Source organism: Panicum virgatum, chromosome 1N (genome assembly GCF_016808335.1).
Source record: "Panicum virgatum strain AP13 chromosome 1N, P.virgatum_v5, whole genome shotgun sequence".
Taxonomy (NCBI): Eukaryota; Viridiplantae; Streptophyta; class Magnoliopsida; order Poales; family Poaceae; genus Panicum; species Panicum virgatum.
In genome coordinates this window covers 58021332-58044038 of record NC_053145.1, presented here as the reverse complement: position 1 = coordinate 58044038, position 22707 = coordinate 58021332, and the positions used below count along the sequence as shown (strand labels likewise).

The following is a 22707-nucleotide window of genomic DNA, read 5'->3' as shown; positions in this document are numbered from 1 at the left end:
TTGCATATCTGACAAGTATGATTTGCTTGACCACCCCGGCCAATGATTCGATCTGCGGTCGGTAACCTATCTTGTAGGATTAGCCATGTGAAGAAGCGACATTTGTTTTCAACCTTTGCCTTCCAAATTGACCCCAGCCGTTCAGGTATACAGGTTCCTCAAAACTGGACCCTATAAGTAGATTTGACCGTGAAGTTACCATCAGTTGTAAATCTCCATTGGATTGTGTCAAGTTGGGAAGGTTGGAGGCAAATGTTTCGAAGTTGTGTCCATAGGTGAACAAACTGTGTTAAGGCTCTCTCATTATTAATTCTTCTGAGACCCCTCATCCACCCGCGCTGTTCCAGAGCTTTTGCAACTGAGATGTTCTTCCATCATGCCCACCTGTAACAATCCGGAGCTAAAATCTTTTTTAAGTGAAACCAAAGAACGGCAATCCATGTTTTTCTTTGCACTCGACAAGCAGAAACTACGAAGAAAAGCAGCAGCAGGGACATGAAACAATTTTAAAAAAAGAGAGAAGAAAAGGGCGCTTTTGTTTGGTTTTGCTCATCTTCTTTTTCCGCTACGAATACGGTTGTTCTCTATCACCTGCCATTTGCTTCCAAAAATAGCCCGCATAATGTTCTGTCGCCCAAAAAGAATAGTAGTGGATCAGAAGTACAGGCATCGGTAGCCACTAGCCCGGCGGCCGACGCTGCCCCTACACCCTGGAGCCTCGCCGCACCACGCTGGAAAGTCTGGGAAAAGGCCCCGCCGGCCGCCGCCGCCGCCGCCGCCTCGCCGCCACGCACTTGCCCGTCATCACCACTAAAAACTAACGGCGGCGAGGAGGATACCTGGGCCGGACGAGCCGATAAGGCGAGCACGCCCGCCCGGCCTTTCGGTGGTCCACGTCCCAGCGACAGCGAGGGGGGCGGCGGGTGCATTCAGTGCCGGGGGCGCGCTGCGCCGCAGCGTCACGCAACGCGGCGAATATTCCAAACCCACCCCACGCAGCCCCGCGCGGCCGCCCCGCCGGTCTGACGGTTCTGCCCCTGCTCCCACGCCCAGGGCCAGGGAAGGGAGCCCGCCCGCGCGCGCCAGCGCCGTGGCGCCGCCGCCCTCGCGATCGTGGAAACCACGCCGCCTCCATCGAGTCGAGCCGTTGGGCTTCCCGGGGAGAGCATCGGCGGACTGGCGTCCCGTCCTTGGATTCTTTTTGTCCTCGCCGAGCAGAGCCGTCTCGCGGCCATGTCCTGATACGATCCAATGGACATGTTAAGGAGCTGGCCAATGGGGTTGCCGCGTACTAGGACGGAATGATGGAGTCTCCACACCCTGGCGCGAGTCATCGAGCATGTCGTGCCATGCTAGGCTCGCTCAATTAATTATTATGGGGCTCCTGGATTTGTCTGCATCCTCTTCCCAATCACTAACCTTAAGACTGACTTCAATAATATAGTGCAAAATGGGAAGACAGTCGCGAGTTTGCCTCGTGTGAACAGTAGATTTGGGAGAGGCAAAAACTTTATCTCTCCAACAGGGAACGCAAAAACCGTGGGAGAGGCAAAACTTAGGCACGCACGCCGCGCGGTCGCCGGGATCTGCCGTCGGAGCTCGCTCGCGGGCCACGGCGACGCGGACCTCGCCCACCCAAGGCGGCACTGCCTGCGCGCGTCCTCTGCTCCTGCGTGGCGGCGCGGAGCTCGCCTACTCGCGGGGCGGCGCTGCTCGCGCGCGGAGCTCGCTCGCGGGCCACGGCGACGCGGACCTCGCCCGCCCAAGGCGGCGCTGCCCGCACGCGGACCTCGCCTGCCGGGGAGGGACGGAGCCGCGTAGGGAGCGCCGGCGGAGGGCACGCCGTCGGAGAGGAGGGAGAGAAGGGAAGGAGGCTCGCGGTCGCCGGGATCTGCCGGAGAGGAGGAAGACCCAGCCTCCCCTGCTCCTCGGCGTCCTCTGCTCCTGCGCAGCGGCGCGCGCGGACCTCGCTCACGGGCCACGGCGATGCGGAGCGCGCGCGCCCAAGGCGGCGGCCGGGGAGGGAGGGAGCCGCGTAGGGAGGGCGCCGGTGATGGAGGAGGTGGAGGAGTGCCGGCGGAGGGCGGATCTGGGCGCCGTGGATCCGGCCATGGACCGGATCTGGAGAGGCAAAGGAGGTCTGGGAGGGAGGAGGGAGGAGGGAACAGGGAGGAGGGTGCCGGCGAGGCGACGAGAGGCGGAGAGGACGAGGGAGAGAGCGAGGAGGCGCGCGCGATTTGCGTTGGAGGAGAGAGGAGGAGCATATTTGCATCGCGATACGCCTCGAAGGCAAAATGCCTCTCCTGTTTGCGATGGCTGTTGGAGGAGCTGGCTAGCGCGCACAGTGCCGAGCGCGAGGCAAAAAAGCGTTTGCCTCGTGCTGTTGGCCTCAGTCTAAGTACGTCGTGTGGCATTGCTTTTATTTGGGGTTGGATAGGACTAGAATTATACCAAGGGACAGATGATGACACAAGCAGTATGGGTTGTTAGCCGAACCGTTGGTTTTTATGTGAGACCATAGGACGAATATAAAGATTAGAGCATGCCACCTGAACTGAAACCAAATCAACAGCATGTGTACTTTTGTGAAGGACATGTTCGTTCATCGTGTGTTGCTGGATCACTGATGTATAATAGTAAAATGCAAGAGTATTTTTTTGAAAACATATACTTATTTGTCTACAGTAAAATACGTGTTACAACAACTCTAGTATTAAAACGTGGTTGAAGCTTAAATAATACAATACTTCTTAGTATCAATTTCTCTACCAAAATAACTTTCGGCAATATAGTGCTCAACACTGTTGAGACTCAATCTTTACTTCTTGAGCATATGATACAAACGCTTAATCCATTAAAAATTTAAAATATCCTAGAACACATATTTAAGGTTTTTTTAAAAGATAATCCAACAGTTGCATCCTTATTGCCTATGGAACATTTTCCCCAAAATGGGTTGATCACCTTCATTTTTTTCTTTTTTCTTTGAACAAAAATTTGGTCAAGTTCTCAAGTCTCAACTGTGTATGATCAAAGATTCCCCTAAAGTTTGCAACCTTGTTCCATACAAATTTAACCACTCAAATTGTTTCAGTTTACATGAAAATCAAATTGCTGCATTTTTCTAGCTCCAGTACTAAGTAATACTATTTTCTTGATACTTTACACCACTTTCCAGAGTCCAAACCTTAAATTGTCCAATGTCAGGCTGACAGGCACTTGCATCCACTCACATCGATGTCCCCGTTAAACCCTCAAATAATCACCGAATGAGATGACTCCGAGTCGGATTCAAATGATCACGTCATCGAAATCCCACAATCTGGGGGGGTAAGGTGGTCATTTGCCGCACCGCACGCTCCCCGCGCGCACTGCTTTTTAGCCAGCCGCTGGGAATTTACCACGCTACCCCTCTGCCCCCCTCTTCCTCTCTCTCCTCCTTCCCCCTCAACTGCCACCCCCTTTCCCAAATCCGCCGCACGACACACCAGCCACAGCCACCAACCGAACCCCCCAACTCGAAGCCCAACCCGACCCAAGCGCCAGGTCCCGTACACCCTGCGAGGTCGGGCCCCTCGCCTCTGCGCCGCGGCCGGCCGCCGGGAGCGGGCCGCGCACCTCCCGGTGAGCGCCCACTCCGCAGATCCGTTCGGTTTTTCCTCAGCTTGGTTCTTGGGGTTCTTGGGATTTCGGGGGTTCCTGTCTCGGGGGTTCAAAATTTACAACCTTGGAGCGCTTGGTAGACCACTTCTTGGTTCTGGTAATGCTGGGGCTTCTTGTTGCCCTGGGGGCGGATTCGTTCGGTTTTCTTGATAATTAGGGTTTCTTGGCTTAGTTTTCTTGATAATTAGGGTTTTGGTGGATGGAGCTTGGTTTGGTAACCTGTTTGTTCTCTTGGCTTGGGGAGTTGCAGGGAGGGATAGGCGCTTTGGTTCTTGGATGAGCCGTGAAGGGATTGGAAGGAAGAAGGCGTGATGTTTACTCCGCAGGGGAAAGGGTGGACCGGATGGTCAACACCGACTCCGGCGAACCAGCGGAGCGGTGGTGGTGCTCCGGGCGCGTCGGCGCCCCTTGGCAAGGGGAAAGGAAGAGTCGCCGAGCTTGAGCAGGAGGTTTTGCCAAATCTTTTTACTTTCGTCCAGTCGGTGTAGCTTCTGAATATGAATTGTCTATGTTTATCTGCTCATGTTTTTTTCGAAATGATCTGAAACTAGGACTCTGAAGTAGGATGAACTATTGTATATCTGACTTTCTGTAGAATGTATTCAGTCTGTAAAGATAAATAATGCTTTAATGTGTAGATATCCAATTCTTCACTTTAAACCCTGGTGCTTTTTAAAAGTCTGTTATGGTATCAAATTTTATTAGCATAAAGAAAATTAGTTACGAAACTGTTGCAGCATTGCTTATGATGGAGTGAGGGCCTGAGGGGTTTACTATGCACCACTTCTGGACATAAGTCAAATTTAAAAATTGTGAAATAAGCAGTACTTCCAGGGCTATAGGACTTTTTTACACCTGTTAAATATTTTCCATGTTTGTTTCAGTGATTTGAAAAATATAATTACATTGTGTTCTCAATTGCGGAAAGAACTGTAACAAAAATATCACTTAAAAGAAGGCATGACAACGTCTATACAAAAGTTCGTGATTGCCTTTTATCCCGTGCTACATTCATGCAATTTTGATTCTGTATCCAATTTCTTATTTCTTCATTGCAGGTTATTAGCTACAAGACATTTTTAAACCTCCAATTGATTGGCTTTTGGTCATTATTGTAATAGTTATTTACTTTCTGTTTATGTGTATCTGCAGTTGCATGAGTATCAGTACAATATGGGTTTGCTCTTGCTTGAGAAGAAAGAATGGGCAGAAAAACTTGAGGAAGTCAGTCAAATGCTGAAACAGAAAGAGGAGATATTGAAGCGGGAACAAGCCTCACACTTGAATGCTATATCAGAATATGAAAGGCGGGAGGAGAGCATGCGAAAAGCATTGGGTGTTGAGAAACAATGTGTAATTGATGTAAGTTGGTTTATCTAAGAATTCCTATTCTTGCAGTTGTTCCAGCAACACAATTCTGACCTGGAGATGCCATGAGTAACAGAGCATAAATTTATGCCTGTATGCTTGTGTGTAAAAATGTGATGATTGATACATTATTTGGAATGGAATAGAAGAATAGTATATCCATACCCTTCCATGGCCTGTTAATTTCGAAAGTGACCTTTAGTAGCTAGGATGATCTTGTGAAGTAATTGATAGGCAACGCTACATGGATTGTATTGCGTTTGCCTTTACACTTTTTAGTTATATAGTTATATCAGTACAATTTTCCTGTACATAGCCTTCTGATTATATCTGAAATATTCTTACTGATCATATCTGAAATATTTCCTTACTGTTGTTTTCTTAATGCTACAGCTGGAAAAAGCGTTGCGTGAAATACGCGCAGAGCTAGCTGAGGTCAAATTTATGTCTGAGAAAAAGACAGCAGACGCTCAATCCCTTGAGGCTACTTTGGAGGAAAAATCTTTGGAGATTGAGGGAAAACTTCATGCTGCAGATGCGAAACTTGCAGAGGCAAACCGTAAGAAGTCACAAGCTGACCGAGATTTAGAGGAGGTCGAAGCTCGTCAACGTAGACTGGAGAAGGAGAAACTGTATTTTGAGACTGAGTATGTCAGTTTTGCTATTTTGTTTTTTGTACCTATGCTTGACTTGATTGTGCAACACGCCAACACCTGTGGTTAAAGTTCCATTGTTTTGCCATGTTTAGCCGGAAGGCACGGGCAAAACAACTCAAGGAGCAGGAGGAATCACTGCAGGAATGGGAGAAAAAGCTGAAGGAAAGTCAGAACAGACTTGTTGATTTGCAGAGGTCTGTAAATGATCGAGAGGAGAGGGCTAACAGGAATGACCAACTTTTCAAGATAAAACATGGTGAACTTGAGGAAGCAAGAAAGTCAGTGGAGGCAAATAAACATGCTTTGAAAGCTAAAGAGGATGATATTAACAGAAGATTAAATGAATTACATTCACAGGAAAAGGTATTTAATCTGATTCCTGACTGCCTTTTCTTTATCTGGTGTTGAGAATTCAGTTTGCTCATCTTGATTTGTTTGCAGGGTGCTAACTCAAAGTGCAAGGAGCTGGAAGAACGAGAAAAGAAACTGATTGAGAGAGAAGAAAAGGCCAGTATTAGGGAAAAAGTAAGTAGAACAGAGAATTAGCCCAGTGTACTTCAATTTGCTTCTACCATTAAGTGGATAACCTTATGCCACTCTTTACACTGGCCTTGATCATACACCCTTTGTACCTTATGGCCTGTTGAATTTCTGTTATCTTTTGTTCCTTTGCGTTGTAGCGTGTTCCTGTATTATCATTTACCATATTTTTAAGGATTTTTTTTTGCATATCGATTTGCCATCATATGAAGTTAGATTTAGCTTGGTTGCCACCGTTCCTAGTTCACCTTACTGCTTGCCATTTCTTCTGTATGCCATTTCTTCTGTTATTATAGAATGCCATCATATTAAATAGTGTTCACTGTATGCCATTTCTTCTGTTATTATAGAATGCCACATTTTTAGTGAATGTTTGATAGTCTAATTATCAATCATCATAATATTGCTTTCCAGGAAGGGCTTCAGAAGCTTATTGAGGATCATCGGGTGGAGCTTGAAACCAAAAGACGGGATTTTGAGTTAGAACTAGAGAGGGAGAGGAAATCGTTTGATGAAAAGATGGTACACAAGCAAGCGGATTTAGTGAAAAGGGAGAGAGATGTCAAATCTTTGGAGGCTAAGCTCTCTAAAAGTGAGCAGGTATTGAATGACAAGATGAAAGAAATGGAAGGTTGGCAGAATGATCTTGATACCAAATCCAAAGCTCTGAAGAGATGGGAGGAATCATTGAAAAATGATGACAAGAGGTTACTGGAAGAAAAGCAGCGTATGGATCAGGAAAAACATCAAGTTGAGATGTCAAAATTAGAGCTTGAAAGGATCAAATCCACACTAGAAGCTGAAAAGGAAAGAATATTAGAAGAGCAGAATAATCTGAAACTCACAGAGGAAGAGAGGCAGGAGCATAGCGTGCTGACAGAAAAACTCAAGAAGGAGATTGAGGAGTACAGAATGCGAAGCAACTCCCTCTCTGAAGAAATTGAAGATTTGAGGAAGCAGCGGCAGAAGTTTGAAGAAGAGTGGGAACAGCTAGATGAAAAAAGAGCTCACCTAGTAGAGGAAGGCAAAAAGTTGAATATTGAGAGGATGAATTTAGAACGGTGGCGTGACACTGAAGAAAAGAGGTTAAATGATGCAAAGCTCGAAATGGAAGAAAGATACAAGGAAAAGCTGGAGAATCTTGATCGCAAGGAAAAGGCTTTGAATGATGATATAAAACACAAACAAATGGAGAATGATGAACATCTTAAGGGAGAACGTGCTGACCTTCAGCGTAAGTTGCAGCTCCATCGGCATGAACTGGAGATGGAGATGGAGCAAAAACAAGCAAGTAAAGAGAAGGAACTGGAAGACAAGGAAAATGAGCTAAACAGGAAAATGGACTTTGTGGAAAATAAACTCAGACATGCAATTGAGTTAAATGAGTCCAAGATTCAGAAGATAATATCAGAGAAAAAGCAGCTGCAGATGGAAAGAAAAATTCTACTTGAGGAAAGAGAGAAGCTGGAAACTGACAAGGCAGATATTAAAAGAGATATTGATAGTCTTCACGTGCTGAGCCAGAGTTTGAAACTACGAAGAGAATCATATAACAGGGACAGGAATAACCTCATTAATTTATTTGAAAAGTATAAGGTGTGCAAAAACTGTGGGATTTCTCTCTTTGAGGAATTAGATTCTCTGGTGCTTAAAGACAGTGTTGAAATTGAGCACCCCAGTTTGGCTGTTGAGAGAGATGATCGTTCCTTGAACACTGATACAGCTCCACATACAGGAACCCTTATTAATTCAAGTGGTCGTTTATCTTTGTTACAGAAGTGTTCTAGGCTGTTCAAATTCTCTCCTGGAAAAAAGGGTGATCAGTCATCAGAGCAGCCAACAGAGAGCATACCTTTTGGTGCAAGACTGGAGGAAGCATCACAGGGTGATGGAGATTATGAGCCAACTCCTGTCTATGAGATAGCACATGATTCTTTTGATGCAGAGTATGATCTACCTTCTGATAGTGGAGCAAGGGAGAATGAAGAGTCCGAAAGGCATGACCCAGCTGATGATGTCCAGATGGAGTCTTCATTTGGTGTAGCAGATAATGGTATAGATGTTCGTGGAACTCAATCGTTTGATGGCACTAACGACATGGCAGTTGATGCCACTAATGACATGGCAGTTGATGCCATTATTGCCTCTGTTGATCAAAATGGAAAGGACTCTGCAGCTCCTGCTGAAGCAGATTTACAGCCTGAAACATCAAAGCAAGGACAACGCCAACAAAACAGGAAAGGTAGAGGGAAAGGTGGTGTGAAGAGGACACGATCTGTTCGTGCTGTAGTTGAAGATGCTAAAGCAATTCTTGGTGAGACTTCTGAGAAGAATGATGGTCAGAGAGATCCAGTTGCAATGGGTACACGTAAGCGGCGTTTTGCTGGTTCAACGATAAGTGAACAAGACGAAGAAGGCAGCGAGGCACATTCAGAAAGTATTTCACTTGGAGGGCAGCGTCGCAAGAGGCGGCAAACTGCTGGAACAGTGACAGAGACCCTGGGAGAGAAGCGTTACAATTTGAGACGCAGTAAAGTGTAAGTATTGATCCCTAGTCCATATCTTCTTGGGGTTGCTTTGTTTTTTATTTTGATTCCTGAACTAATACTTGTGCACTGTGTTGTTCCAAAGTGCAAATGCAACAGCTGCAACAGTCCAAACTGACAAAAAGAAAGCTGCAAAGGCAGGAAGTAAACATAAGGTAGAGGCTACTGCTGATGATACGGAAGGAACCTCAAAGGCTGTTGAGGAGCCTGCTCCTGAGAGCAAAAGGGCATCAGAACCTGCAGACTATGGTGCATCGCAGTTGCATGAGTTTTCCCAGGTAATACCTTTAATATATTTGTGCTTGGTACTGGCCACATTTACTGTCACTGATGTAACCACATGCCTTTTATCCCCAATCCTTTTATGGTTTTCAACATTTGGGTACATTTGTCAATTTGTGTCCCACACGTGCCTCTTTGGTTGTTTAGCACATATAGGACCAGATTCCATAGCTAACTGGAACCTTGTTTTTGTTTTAGGTTGAAGTTGGCGATGCCCCTGCCCCTGCCCCTGCCCCTGCCCCTGCAGAGGAAATTGGTGAGGAAGGTGGTGATATTGATATCGTGGATGGTAAAGATGCACTGCCTGATGTTCCTATGACTCCATCTGGAAGTGAGCTCGGGGCAGAACAGGATGATGAGGACGACGATGATGATTTGGAGAGACGAAACCAATCTATCAGCAAAAAACTCTGGTCTTTCTTCACAACATGACAGTCGAGAAGGAGGCTGCTGAATAGATTGTTTCTAGCTTTTGTGCTTTCGATTCATGATTTCTCATTCTTGGAACTGTAGGACGTGTGCTTTTGGTGATGATGTCCTGGTAGATCTTCCACTCAATTGTGCTTCTCTCCCGTGTAATTGAAATATATTTGTAGTAGACAGACATAGTTTGATGGCGCTCACAGAAGTAGCTCATGAGATGTACAATGGCGATGATGCCTGTAATACCAGTAGCTTTGGTTTGTAATTGTTGTTCCTTTTCCCAGGTCCGGATTACTTCATTGACCTTACAAAGTGTTGTGGCTTTTGTCAGCCTGGGAAGTATTTCCTGCTCTGAATGTCTTGCATGCTTGTGTGCACTTCGAAACGCCGGCAAGTCAGAATGCCAGCGGCTTCTGCCAGTTGCCGAAACTTCTATTCTTTTGTGGTAGTGTGGTACCCTTGTATATGGACTGATTTTTGTGCACGGTGGACCTTGTGGGTGCTTGAGTCTTCTGCATCCGAAGCTCCGAGTCCAGTACCTGGTGCTGGTCAGGTAGGACGGTCTGCGTGTTGTGTAGCAATCTGTTTTCCTTCGTCAGTAAGGCATGTGCTATCGTGGTATAAAGGCAAGTAGGGAACATGTTGATTCGTTTGCGGCGGATGCACGAGGAGTTAAGAAGCATCAGTAAAGTTTCCTGGTAATTTATCATCACATATTGGTAAATTAACAATGTGTGGTGTAGGGGTATTGATCCCAGATATTCGCGTATGAAAATATAATGCTCCAGGAAGACGTTCCATCCATAAAAAAAATACAAGAACATCTGTGAAAAAATGTTAAATATACTTGTTAAAGCGTGGACTTATAAAGTACGCGGTGAGATTTACGATTCCCTAGCAAAATACAACAACTACTAGGACTACTGTACACGCGCTATCCGCATGTGCCGCGTCTGGTTTTCACTTTTCACCCCCGAAACGTGTGCTGCTAGAAGGAAACAAATATCGTAGCAACAAAGAGTTTTCGCAGCCACGCCATCAAAATACATCATCGTCGTCATCGTCATCGGCCTCGAAAAATTATTATTCCAGGCTTCCAGCGTGCCGTGCCATTGCTTCGGCACTAAGAAGAGTTGGTTGGGGCGGAGCAAAACCCGGGATCGTACCTCTCCGCGTGGCGATGCGTGGAGGAGACGCAGGAGCAGCAGCGGAGGCAGGGTCCCCGCGCTCGCCGGACCTCTACGACCTCTCCGACGACTCCGACTACGCCGCAGCCGCCGCCGCCGCCTCCGACCACACGGTACTGGCCCGCCCCCACGCCCGCGACGAACTCGACGCTACCCTCGTTCATCTCGGCTTGCTCCCGTGCGCGATTTGGGGGCGGCGCGAGTGGATTGCTCGATTAGGTCACTGGTTCCGTCGGGGCCGGGGGACTTGGATGGCTTTACTCTTGCGTGGGGGGATAGAGCTCTAGTTTGTGATGCTAATCACTGCAGCAGTTGCCCCCCTCTGTACGCAGTTAGATTGGAGTGGATAGTACGTAGTGCAAAATCTCTAGATATTTTGTTGGTCCCGTTGGGCGTTCGTGTTGTGGAGATGTGTTTTCCCTTGGGATAGGACTGATGTTTGTTTGCTGATTGAAGGCGATGCGGATGGATTTGGTGGACAGAGGCTCGGATGTGACAGCGAGGCTTGACGTGGTTTATGAGAAGGAGCGTGTGACCATCCACCCAACGCAGTATGGCTCTGGCCGGATCAGTGGGAAGCTACGCCTGTTTCTGCAGCAGGGATCATTGTTCCTGGTGAGGCATTCCGGCTCATCTCCCTGAATCATTATTGTCCATATACATAGATATTCTTCATTTATATCTACATTCCTTTTTTTAAAATGATGGCAAGAGATCCGCTGCAAGTTGTATTACTTTACATCTACATATGTACTGAGAAAATGGAGTAGTTTGCTAGGACATAGCGTATAGTGATAGTGACACTCGCATATAATCAAGTATAGTTCATACTACCGTAGTAAGCATGTAGTCCCCTCAACGTTCTATGAGGACTGAATGAACCTTTGAATTTCTTAGGATGGCAAACACCTTTGCTAAATGAACCATATGTTGTTTGGCTCATGTTATACTATTTTGTTCAGTGTTATATGTGATAATAATAGTTAGCCACATGCTTACACTTAGCTGATATGTTTTGATCAATATTTATGACAGAGCTGGGAGCCAAATGAAGGAGCCGACTCTTTGTCAACCAGTTCATTTGGTGTTGAAATAGAAAAATGTATGACAGTACAATTTGCTTGTTATTATTGTTAGTCATTCTGGCATTTGGCAATTGAAGGACAGTGATGATGGCTTACTCTCTCAACTTCCTGATCCTACGCAGATAGAAATCTGTACACTATCAAGGCCTTGCCCTTAAGTGATGTCCGCTTCATCCGTAAGCATACCCCAACATTTGGATCGGACTACATAATAATTGTTCTATCGTCAGGTGAGATGTTCTAATTTTTTGTTCATCGTATCATTAGTTTGAAAGTTCACTTGATTACAGTGGTAAAGCGGATTTACCTTCATGCTCTACTTTGTTGACACATGATATCATTTCTGTTTTTTTGTATCTAGCCTGACAGAGTACTAGAGAAAAAGGATCATGTTCGTTTATCTTACCTACCAACTTTTGCAGGCCTGGCTTTTCCTCCATTATATTTCTACAATGGCGGAATTCGTGAATTGTTTGCGACATTGAAACAACACGTCTTCATTATCAGGTTTTCTTTTCTTGGTTTAATGGTTCTGATTCTGAATCACAATAATAGTGGTTCATTGTTTCATCATTTATTAATGTCTAAAATAACAGTTGGGTTTCACCATATGGAAAATCAATGATACTTGCACTAAAATAACCAATTTTTCTTTATGCGGGATCATCCATACAATAAGGCAGCATAGTGGTACAATGTGAATCTACACTCAAAGATATTACTACAAATGTTGAATTAGCAAGCTATGTAGGAGGTTTTATTTAACCTTTGCGGATTTTTTAATTACCTTATAGTATTGTTCGGAAGACCTCCCCCCTGCATATATGATTGAAATGCTCTCTCTTCTGTTTTAAGGTCGGATGATGATCCTAATGTTTTTCTTGTCAACGACTTTCAAGATCCTCTTCAGGTGTGCTATTATATTCTAGTCCTTTTCTTGCCAAATAAGCCATTCTCAACTTGTATTGGAGTTTGATTCTTCTCAGCTTAAAGAGGTTTTAGTCCTATCTTTCAAATAGTTGTATAGTACCTAAAATAGGAAATCTTTTCTTGCCTTCTTTGGGTACGCCTACGGCACTGGGTACGCCACCCCTTCTTTGGGTCCAACAGCTGTTCATCTTTCAACTCTGTTAAATTTGAACTTCAGTCATTTTTTTTTGAAAGCTATACAGCGGGGGAAGCCCCCACTGTGGTAAAGTATATATTTATAAGAAAAGAAAGTATATATTTATAAGAAAAGAAAATAAACTGCACAAAAGTCCTCTGACCACACAGAGCTGTGGCATCAGAGAAGATGAAAACCTCAGAGAGGGATTCATAGGAAGAAAGAAAGCCTTAGCTCTTAGCTAAAGATGAACAGTATCTACCCAGCTAAGAAAAACCTGTCTTTTGAACTTCACCTAGTCTGTCTTCTAAAGAGTTACATTTTATGAACAAATGTTTCCCAGTCTGAATACTGACCCACATTTCTCCATATTGTGTGGTCACCTTGCAGAAAAGCTTGTCATCCCTGGAGCTTCCAGGAGTGGCCACTGTGGCAAATGCCATGTCACGACAAAATTCACTCAGTTTCACTGGGTCAGTTGATGAGACCAGGCATGGGGCCGATGAAAGACTTGGGGAAGCTTCTAGTATGTCTCAGTATGGCTCAAAGCAAAAGCACAAACCAAACGACCCAGGTCGTGATCTTTCAATTCAAGTCTTGGAGAAATTCTCATTGGTTACAAAGTTCGCACGTGATACTACATCAAGCCTCTTTCGAGACAATAGTGGTGCCCATGGTTATGGACGGCAACAACATGAATATGTCTTTGATAATAAAGCAAGTGATAAGTACAAAAATCAGTATGTAACACCAGAAAAGGCTTCTATACCCTCAGCTCCACTGGAGGTAATACGTCTTGCATTTAATTTTGTATTGTATCACCAAAATTATGACTTGTGGAATAAGTTATTTACTGCACACAAAATCAATACCAAATCTTTGAATTTATTTTGTAGTTTATCCAAATTTTGGCCTAATTACACTGCCAATTAGGATCAAGGATTCAATGTAGTTTTACTTTTACTGAGCTGAAGACTTAAGCTGCATGGTCATCTGATATTTACTATTTTAGTACAACTATGGTTTGATCTCGAAACTACCTCTGATCATCTAAGTCATTGTAGGCTTGTAACTTATTTAACTAGAGAATCTACCTGAGATATATTGGCTAGTTGGAGGGTAGTTGCCCCCTAGATAACCAGGGTTCAGCTCTCACTTTCTGCATATTAATGCTAGTGTGGACATATCTCCCCTGGTCAAGTTTTTAACTTCAATAAAATATTTAAACAACATTTTCTCACAATTTAGTTGAAAAAAACCAAAAAACATGAGCTAACAAAAATTGTTAAGTCACTTGCTTAGCCTTTCATGATTGCAAACATTCATCAATTTGTGTAATATCAGCTTCTCTACTCCTTTTTCAGTCAGATCCATTGCCTCTGGTATGGGGAAAACAAAGAGATTGCCCATTAAGTGTTGAAGAGGTAATTACTCAGTTTCTGATATATCTTTTTGAGTTATTCATTTCAACATATTTATGTTTTAGAAGTCCATGCTGTAGTTCTGCGAACATCGTAGTGTGAATTATTAGTTCTAGATCATAGCTGAGTCTACACAATACATTAGTTGTGAGTTGTGACTGCAAAGAGATGAGTCAGAGATGACGTTTCTGGTATATGTATTAGCATAAAGTACTTACGATCCTCAGGACTACCAAGTTTCTGTTCAATCTTGATATACATGCCCCCTGATTCATGTCCAGCCAAGACTCTAGGGGTGCACAGTTTATTTTTTTAATTTCTGGTTTGCATTCTAAGTAAACCTTTAGGACAGTGGTCGTCTAATGGAACCATTGCCCTGTAATTTTCATATCATGCTTTTACTAGAAGAACTAAATGTTTGGATTCAGTACTCAAATCTTTGATATGAATAACACAAGTGGTGAAGATATAGGTAGGTAAGTACATGGAACTAAAGCTTTTCTGGAATTTTCTGCCTTTAAGACTTGTCACAGTTTAAAATTTATATTCTGTTCTTAATTTCATGGTACATAACCAACAGCCATCAAACCATATTCCTTTTTAACCATGTTGTCAGTACCGGTTTTCCTCTCTGAAATCTTCTGTTATTTGTTTGAAAAAATTTCGACAGTGGACAGCTTTCTTAGATCCTGAAGGTAGAGTTATGGATTCAAAGGCGCTGAGGAAAAAGGTCTTTTATGGCGGAGTCGATCATGTTCTGAGAAAAGAGGTTTATGCTTAGCACCTGATCCATTTTTGTAACTAGTGAGCATTGCTTTCTAGAAAACAATATTCTGATATTGGACATATAGGTGTGGAAGTTCTTGTTGGGATATCATGAATATGATTCTACATATGCTGAGAGGGAGTACCTTACTGCCATGAAACGAGCAGAATATGAAGCTATAAAATCTCAGTGGAAGGTTAGTCTGGATGAATTTTAAGAACCTGGAACTTATCATGTGCCTCTGTTTTGGCCTCTCTGGAGTCTGGGCATCAGTGGCCACTTTTATTTGGATCTTCTGCATTTTTTTATCACTGATTAGGGGTTTCTGGATATATGATTTCTGTGAAGTAGAACATGGTTTTCTAGAATGAGCGGCTGTCATTCTTTGGCAGGTTATTTGTGATAGGGATCGACTGCGAGCACTTTCAGCTCCTTTGTTTTTGTTGGAACAATTCTTTCACATTTTTTTAGCATACATTGCACTTCATTTTCTCAATGTATATCCATGAATCCATGATTATTCTTGATACCATTTGCAGAGTATCTCAGCCACCCAAGCTAAAAGATTCACCAAGTTTAGGGAAAGAAAAGGCCTCATTGACAAAGATGTGGTATAAATAATTTTCCTCTTGTCCTCTTTAGTCTTTATTGACATTCTATTTTAATTCTGCACTATACTATTCTGGCTCCCACTGATGCTTTAATATTCTCTATCAAGGTGAGAACTGATAGGTCTGTTCCCTATTATGAAGGAGATGACAATCAGAATATTGTAGTTCTACGTGATATTCTGTTAACATATTCCTTCTACAATTTCGACCTTGGTTACTGCCAAGTAAGTTTTCGTCTTGCACACTGTCCATTTAAAATGGTTAGAACTTCCAGTCATTTAAGTGTGAAACACAAACTACATCATGTCACTAGTTTTCTTCTAGTAGTTATGTTAAATTGCATTTTAGGGGATGATGCTTGAATAGATGCTTCATTCTCATGCTCTTTTCAGATGATGACATAACATTTACATGGAATAGGAATATATTTATTCATTACTTCGGTACTTCCACTTCTAGATATATTGCTACTCCTGCTAAGTTGTTAACAGTCTTATGTGTGCTGTCCTAGTAGAATTTTTTTTTCCTGTATGAGATGGAATCTTCTGGTGCATTTACCTATATTTCTGTTGTACCAAATTTCTGATTGCTGCAACAACAGATCGTTGTTTGCTTTTTAATACTGACCCAGTAAATTTAGCTTTTATTTTCCCATATTTTATACAATATATGCTGAACACATTTACGATTCAAAAGTTCAAACTTTAATTTATTTTAAAAAAACATGTTCTTGTTTTCCTGAAATGTTGTCCATGATAATTGATATTGTTTATCAATTGTCTTCCTGGAACTATACTACAACGTTGGTGTTTGTATGGCAGGGAATGAGTGACTTTTTGGCTCCCATACTTTATGTCATGGAGGATGAATCTGAATCATTTTGGTGCTTCGCATCCTTGATGGAACGATTAGGAGCCAATTTTAATCGTGACCAGAATGGCATGCATGCTCAACTACTTGCATTATCCAAGGTATATATGCCAATGTGCCGAGTGAGTAGCTAGTAAGCAGCATAATGTTGCTCGTAAGCTCGTTATCAATTCTCCAATGTTATGGGCAGAGATTCCATTAAGGAGTCACTGTCATATCAATGGAAATATGGAATGTTGCTTAGTCTACTTACTGGTGCAAATGTTCTAGTTGTTCAGGACAGACTATCTATTGATTTTGTTATATTGTTCTCATATGCATTCATCAGTTTCTTCTCTTCCGATGTTGAGCCTTCATATTATGGAAACAAACATTGAGCTTGGCACAAAATATAATTTAAAATTCCATGGAGCTTTATATAATTTGAAGTTGTTAAAATCTTAAAACCTTTTCACATGCCATTACATCCAAATGTCAATGGTAATCAGTATGATCATACCATTGTCTAGCTTAGGGCACACAGCAATTACTTTTGTCCATACACTAATTTATGGATATGCAGTGCTAATTTTTTTCCAATATTCATGCCTCAGCTCGTGGAGCTTCTTGATCCTCCATTGCATAACTATTTTAGGCAGAACGACTGCTTGAACTATTTCTTCTGTTTCCGCTGGGTTCTTATACAGTTCAAAAGGTATGTTTTCTTGTCTTTCCAAGTTGCAAGTGTTTTGCATATGCATGTGACATGCATCAGTTTGTTATCTTTAAGCTTTATCGCTATATTTTTGGTTCCTTTATATGTGCCCTGTCCGTAGACAAGAAAGGAATTTTAACAGTGTCCTACAAACAAATTATGTAACATGTAATTGCGCACCCCACCCCCCCTCCCCCCCGCCCCCAACACCAAAAAAAGGTAAAAAAAAACATATTTCATATTAAGTTTTTTTAACAACACAGGCGAGTTGTGTGCCTTTGTAAGATCCTAAGAGGCAAAAAAACATAAAAAGAAAGAAAGAAAACATTGCCTCAGCCTTTGTAGCCCTTTGACACCTGTTGTAATCACAGCTGTGCTTCATCAGCAATCTCTCTGAGCACCGTTTGAACTCTAGGGAAGGCACACACTATCCTTACAATGAAGCTAAACTGCTGCTAAGAAGTAGGGTCATATTTCACCAAACAGCCCAGCATCATTTCTTCAGAACTCATATCAGTTGGGCAGGATGACTTACATTAACTCACCTGCTCTCAGCAAAGTGAAACTATTTGTTGGTAATTTCAGTACATTCCAGCTATTATCTATTTTACCTGGCAAAGCATTGACCAGTGTCCATCAATCATGATATATTGATGTTAGTATATTTAAATATTTAACTTCATTTAGAAATACTGACTTGTTTTTTCTGCGCTCAATTGTAATCAGTATGAGTTCAGACCTGATCTAACCACTTGACAGTTTGTAAAAGGTAGTCTAGTTTTTTTGTCTAGCTTCGGTCTATCCTTTTCACAATATGTTCTGTTAGCTAAAATGAATTTTACAGGAGATCAATCGATGGACATGCGCCTTAGCAGTCAGTCATTTGTTATCATTTTTTTTTTCTAAGATACCCCTATTTCTGATGGATTGCAGGGAGTTCAGTTTTGACCAGGTCATGCTCTTATGGGAAGTTTTGTGGACCCATTATTTGTCAGAACACTTCCACTTGTACTTGTGCGTAGCAATCTTGAAAAGATACCGTCAGCGTATAATCGGGGAGCAGATGGACTTTGATATCCTCCTCAAGTTCATCAACGAGCTCAGTGGTCAGATCAATCTTGACCGGGCTATCCAGGATGCTGAGGCATTGTGTACTATTGCAGGGGAAAACGGGGCATCTTGTATTCCACCTGGAACGCCACCTTCAATGCCCATTGAAACTGATGGTTGCCTCTACGTGCAAGAAGATGAGGTTTTATGAGATTTCACAGGTCACATTAGAAAATAAGTGCACAGAAGCATCTCATCAGTGTATATCCTGTACTGGTTTCATGTATGTCATAAAAGTCTTAGCGTTGTGTGTATATACCCCTCGACCCTCGTTAAGCCTGTAATTGGCATGGTTTCGCTGAATGGATGCGGATTATCTACGGGTCCCCTGGTTTTGCCTCATCTAATTTCTGCTAGCCAACCCTAACTGGTGATGTTGGCAGGCATGTGTTGGCCAGTCCCTTTGTTCCAGCTTAATTGCTTATGGGGTCCTTGTACTACTTCCTACTGTGTGGTTTAGGCTCTTCCAATTGAAGTGAAGATGGTATTATAGCCAGGGTTTGTTACTGTATCTCCCTTGGAACTCTACAAGTGGCGACACACCAAGGTTTAAAATTATTTCTTAATTTTTCCTGAAAAGCAAAGATTCTGGACAGAAAAGGGCAAGTGCAATATTCTGGTTGAAGTGTCTGGGTACCAGATGCCTGACTCAATCTTCGTCTTGACGAACATGAAGGCTAGGAATTTGTATTGGAGGCCTGCTAGTGTTGCCAGCTCTAGTTCGGACTTTTGATTTAGCCTGTGGACATCCTGGTGACGGGACCTTGGATGCTTACTTCCACTAGCACCGTGGCAAAATAATTTGGTCGCGGAATGCGGCTCGAAAAGAACATCTTGCAATGATGATTGCTATTGGGAGACAATACAATTTGGCGTGCCCGTTTGAGCATAGGACTAGTGGTGGGACACGACAACTGGGAAAGATTAGTTGTCTTGCAGGGGAATTGCGATTTAAAACCTTCGGTCTCAGCCTCTCAGAACCTTATGATTTGGTTCAATACCTAAATGACGAGCGCAAGCCGTAGAAAGCTGAAACTAAGCAAAATTTCGCTTCAAGCCTACTAAACTTTTGCCCCAGTTTCCCGGAAAGATCACACGAGCGTTGCGCCACAGGAATTTGCACCGAAACTTGTGAACGGCACCCGGCCCACGGCCACGAGCCAAAATGCCGCGCGTGGTTTGAGGAGCAAAGTGGAATCTTGCGCTGGATCTCTCGGTCTGTCCAGGCGACAACACGGTAACTACCCATCGGTCCATCCATGAACAGGAACCCCGGCATCAAGAAGCAATCAAGCACGACGCCAGGACACGATTAGATCCCTCGGGCCCACGAAACATTCTCTCTGCCGTTCACTTCGCTCTGTCGTGGTAAATGAGGAAAGCAAGCAAGCAACCAAGCATACGTGTTACTTTTGTGATGAAGACGGTGGACTTCGTGAGGTTGGTCGCCATGGAAATTATCAGAGAAGCGAGCGCAGGCAAGAACTCCATCCATGGCTGTCTCTTGCTCACGCTCAGCTTGGACTCCTGCATCGCCGTCGTCGGCCGGTGGGCAATGGCTATCTGCCTTTCCGTCGTCGCCATCGTCAGATGAGCTGACGTGCAGAGTTCGTTCAGGGAGTAATGATGGTGCTGGAGAGATGTTGCAGACCTGCAATGAATCCACAATGATGTTCAAAAGATAATACCCTGGTCTACTTGCGTGTATAACGAATTAGTGGTTTTGTCCGTGAGCTTCCATCTTGAAAGACAACTTTGCTTCACTTGATTATTGAAAGAAGTGTGGATAAGAGAAAGAGAGGCACATTCCAAGGCAGTCCTTAATCCAAGGACGTCTGCTGAGGTGCGCACTCGTGCAAAGCTTGTAGTAGCAACTGAACTCTACTTTCTGAATACCGACAGTGCCATACTTGTAGATACAACTTGCACCAAAAGGTCACCATGCACTCTGAATTCCCAGAACTTTTTTGCTCAGCGTTGCCCAAACAATTCGACCAGTACCGGTACCCTTTGCAAGCAGAGATGAGATGAGCATTTGACGATTGGATACCACTGGGGCATTCCACTGAGTTCATTACGACATAGTGACAGGTCCAGACACAGTGATTAGGGAAGAGATTAGAGTCCCCAAAGTGAACGGTGACGACGCAGGCCATGGAGCTGGGTGGGGATAACGGAATGTTACCAGCTGCTGCTGCTTCCTCCTTTTTCTCTCTCTTGTGGAATGTGCAGTCAAGATTGGACCTCGAGGTATAATGTCGTTGCATGTGCAAAATTCAACTTCTGCAAAAGGGAGCTACTCCTCCTGGTCTTGTGATTATTTAGTGCCTATTTCTAGCACTTGTCTTTGGGTTTCGAGTAGGCTGCGACGCCAGGCCTAACCCTGATGTACGCTGATTTGAGGTCTGTCGGCAAAGACATTATGCTGTGTGTGATGTCTGAGCTCTGAAGCAGCACAAACTTTTGTACACATCTGATCATCTCTAAAACAAGCTGTTTCATAGTACTGTGCATCCTTCCCAATTTGAAAGCCTTTGCTACCTTGCATTCAGCCCGGCTTGAATCTATAGCCACTTGAACACATGCTGGTGGGGAAACTTGAGTTCTTGGTTTAAACTTGAACTAGACCTCGCAACTGAATTTCAAATCTCCCCCGTCCAAACACTGAAACATGCCTCAAATTCCCATCGAGAAAAGGGTACCCATTTCTCAAACCCGACAGTGTCGAATGCGTGCGGTCGCCGTCTCTCGCCATCCCCAGCTCATCAGCGTCCCCCACTACAATTTTCGGCGGGGCGCAACCAGATATGACAGGCGGGGCCCACGCAGCCGGGCAAAAACGAAGCAAGCGTGCGAGCAGGCAGCTTTACGCGCTGCGAGTCTGCGACGCAATGATGCGTGCGCGGGAATATCTCGGCCGTTGGCGCCTCATTTAAGTAAACGATTTATCGCTTGGGCTTTAAAAGCTTTCCCTTTTTCCAGGCGCGTACTAGGCCTTTAGGCTAACAGTTTAAAGATCCAACTGGTCTCTCCGTGGCCCAACAACCTGGGCAGTCCTGTCCTCATGACATTCCTTGGGCCATGCCAATCGCCACGCACTCGCCTGGCCCACCTGGTCCCTTCCTTCCTTCATTCCTTTTTTGCCCAGCCGGCGGAACGCATAAAGCCGGCAGCGGCATGGATGAAAAGAAGAAGAAAAGCGAGAGGAAAAGGGTGGTGCCATTGTTAAGCCCTAATGATGAGGAATAAGTGGCAGAATTACTCGGGATTTGTAAAATGTAAAGGACCCTTTCAGTTGCGCCTACTTTAGAATATAAAAGTTATTCAGGCTCCATGGTCTCAAATAGTCCTTTTGTCTTTTGATTAAGTCTAGAGCAAGAGGACCATGTTCTCGAACAGTTGTAAAATATTGCAGTTCAGTTGGTAGAGTACAGGGCTTTGCAACCTGCCAAATTCCTTCAGATATCATTGCTTAATTTCCGTTTCAGTAGTGCCAGGTTGAGCCGTTCTGAACATCATTGCAGCTACTTAGTGAAGTCTGATGATGATAAAGGAATACTGTACTGCAAATTAACAAGGACAAAGGAATCGAATATACTTACACATCAATCATGATGCAGGAATAGGAATATACTCCCTCCGTTCGGAAATGATCTACATATTTTGACTAGAGAAAGTCAAACTTTATAAACTTTGACTAATAATTAGTTAAATTATATGTATAATTAGTTTATAAAATTTATGTCAATACATATGTATTCAAAGAGGTTTTGAGATGACATTGAGTTATTCGTAATTGACATTATATTCTAAGAGTGATTAATAAGTCAAACTTTACTTCGAATGACTTTCTCTAGTCAAAATATGTAGATCATTTCCGAACGGAGGGAGTACTAATTAGAGGTCCCATGCGTCAGGTTTGGTACATCACAAGTTGTTCTTCAGAAAGATTGAAAAAAAAATCTTCTAATCATCTTCTCTACTGCACCCCACGAGGGAAGGGCGAAAGGAACGGATATATCCTGTCTGATTTTGTCAGTGTTGTATAGAAGTGCAATACTAGATAGTAGTAATTATTAACCTTAGTCAAAAAGAAAAATATGGAGAGAAAAAGGAAGTTCAGAGTTTCTGATGACTGCTGAGAGACATGATAAGGAGTTGAATCTGACTCAGCCGGTGCAACTTGTTACTTGTATAGATGTATAACTAACAGTATGATAAGGTGACAAAGGTGTCAATTTCAATAAATCTTTTTTTTTGAGGAATAGATAGAACAAAATTTAAGCAATCAGTCGCATCACACTTATGGCGCACAGTATTTGGCGGTATAATTTCTGTTGAACAATGAACGGCTCAAAGATCCTACACTGCACCATCACG

General features: G+C 43.5%; 2 protein-coding genes across 2 annotated transcripts; both read left to right on the top strand.

Moving 5' to 3' along the window:
• The first annotated feature begins 3408 nt into the window (after positions 1-3408).
• On the top strand, positions 3409-9820 carry LOC120656986 (protein CROWDED NUCLEI 1-like). Its single transcript, XM_039935227.1, has 9 exons — positions 3409-3624; positions 3914-4112; positions 4816-5025; positions 5425-5678; positions 5780-6050; positions 6129-6212; positions 6642-8764; positions 8859-9051; positions 9254-9820. Exons 2-9 carry the CDS (start codon positions 3975-3977, stop codon positions 9485-9487), a joined length of 3507 nt encoding a protein of 1168 aa, XP_039791161.1. The 5' UTR covers positions 3409-3624; positions 3914-3974; the 3' UTR covers positions 9488-9820.
• A 689-nt stretch (positions 9821-10509) lies between these two features.
• LOC120656985 (TBC1 domain family member 15-like) lies at positions 10510-18744 on the top strand. The gene is made up of 15 exons (XM_039935226.1): positions 10510-10778; positions 11122-11280; positions 11701-11767; positions 11873-11980; positions 12173-12257; positions 12606-12660; positions 13246-13641; positions 14220-14279; positions 14947-15045; positions 15128-15238; positions 15582-15653; positions 15761-15877; positions 16475-16624; positions 17117-17217; positions 18151-18744. Exons 1-15 carry the CDS (start codon positions 10659-10661, stop codon positions 18476-18478), a joined length of 2028 nt encoding a protein of 675 aa, XP_039791160.1. The 5' UTR covers positions 10510-10658; the 3' UTR covers positions 18479-18744.
• Positions 18745-22707: the final 3963 nt, after the last annotated feature.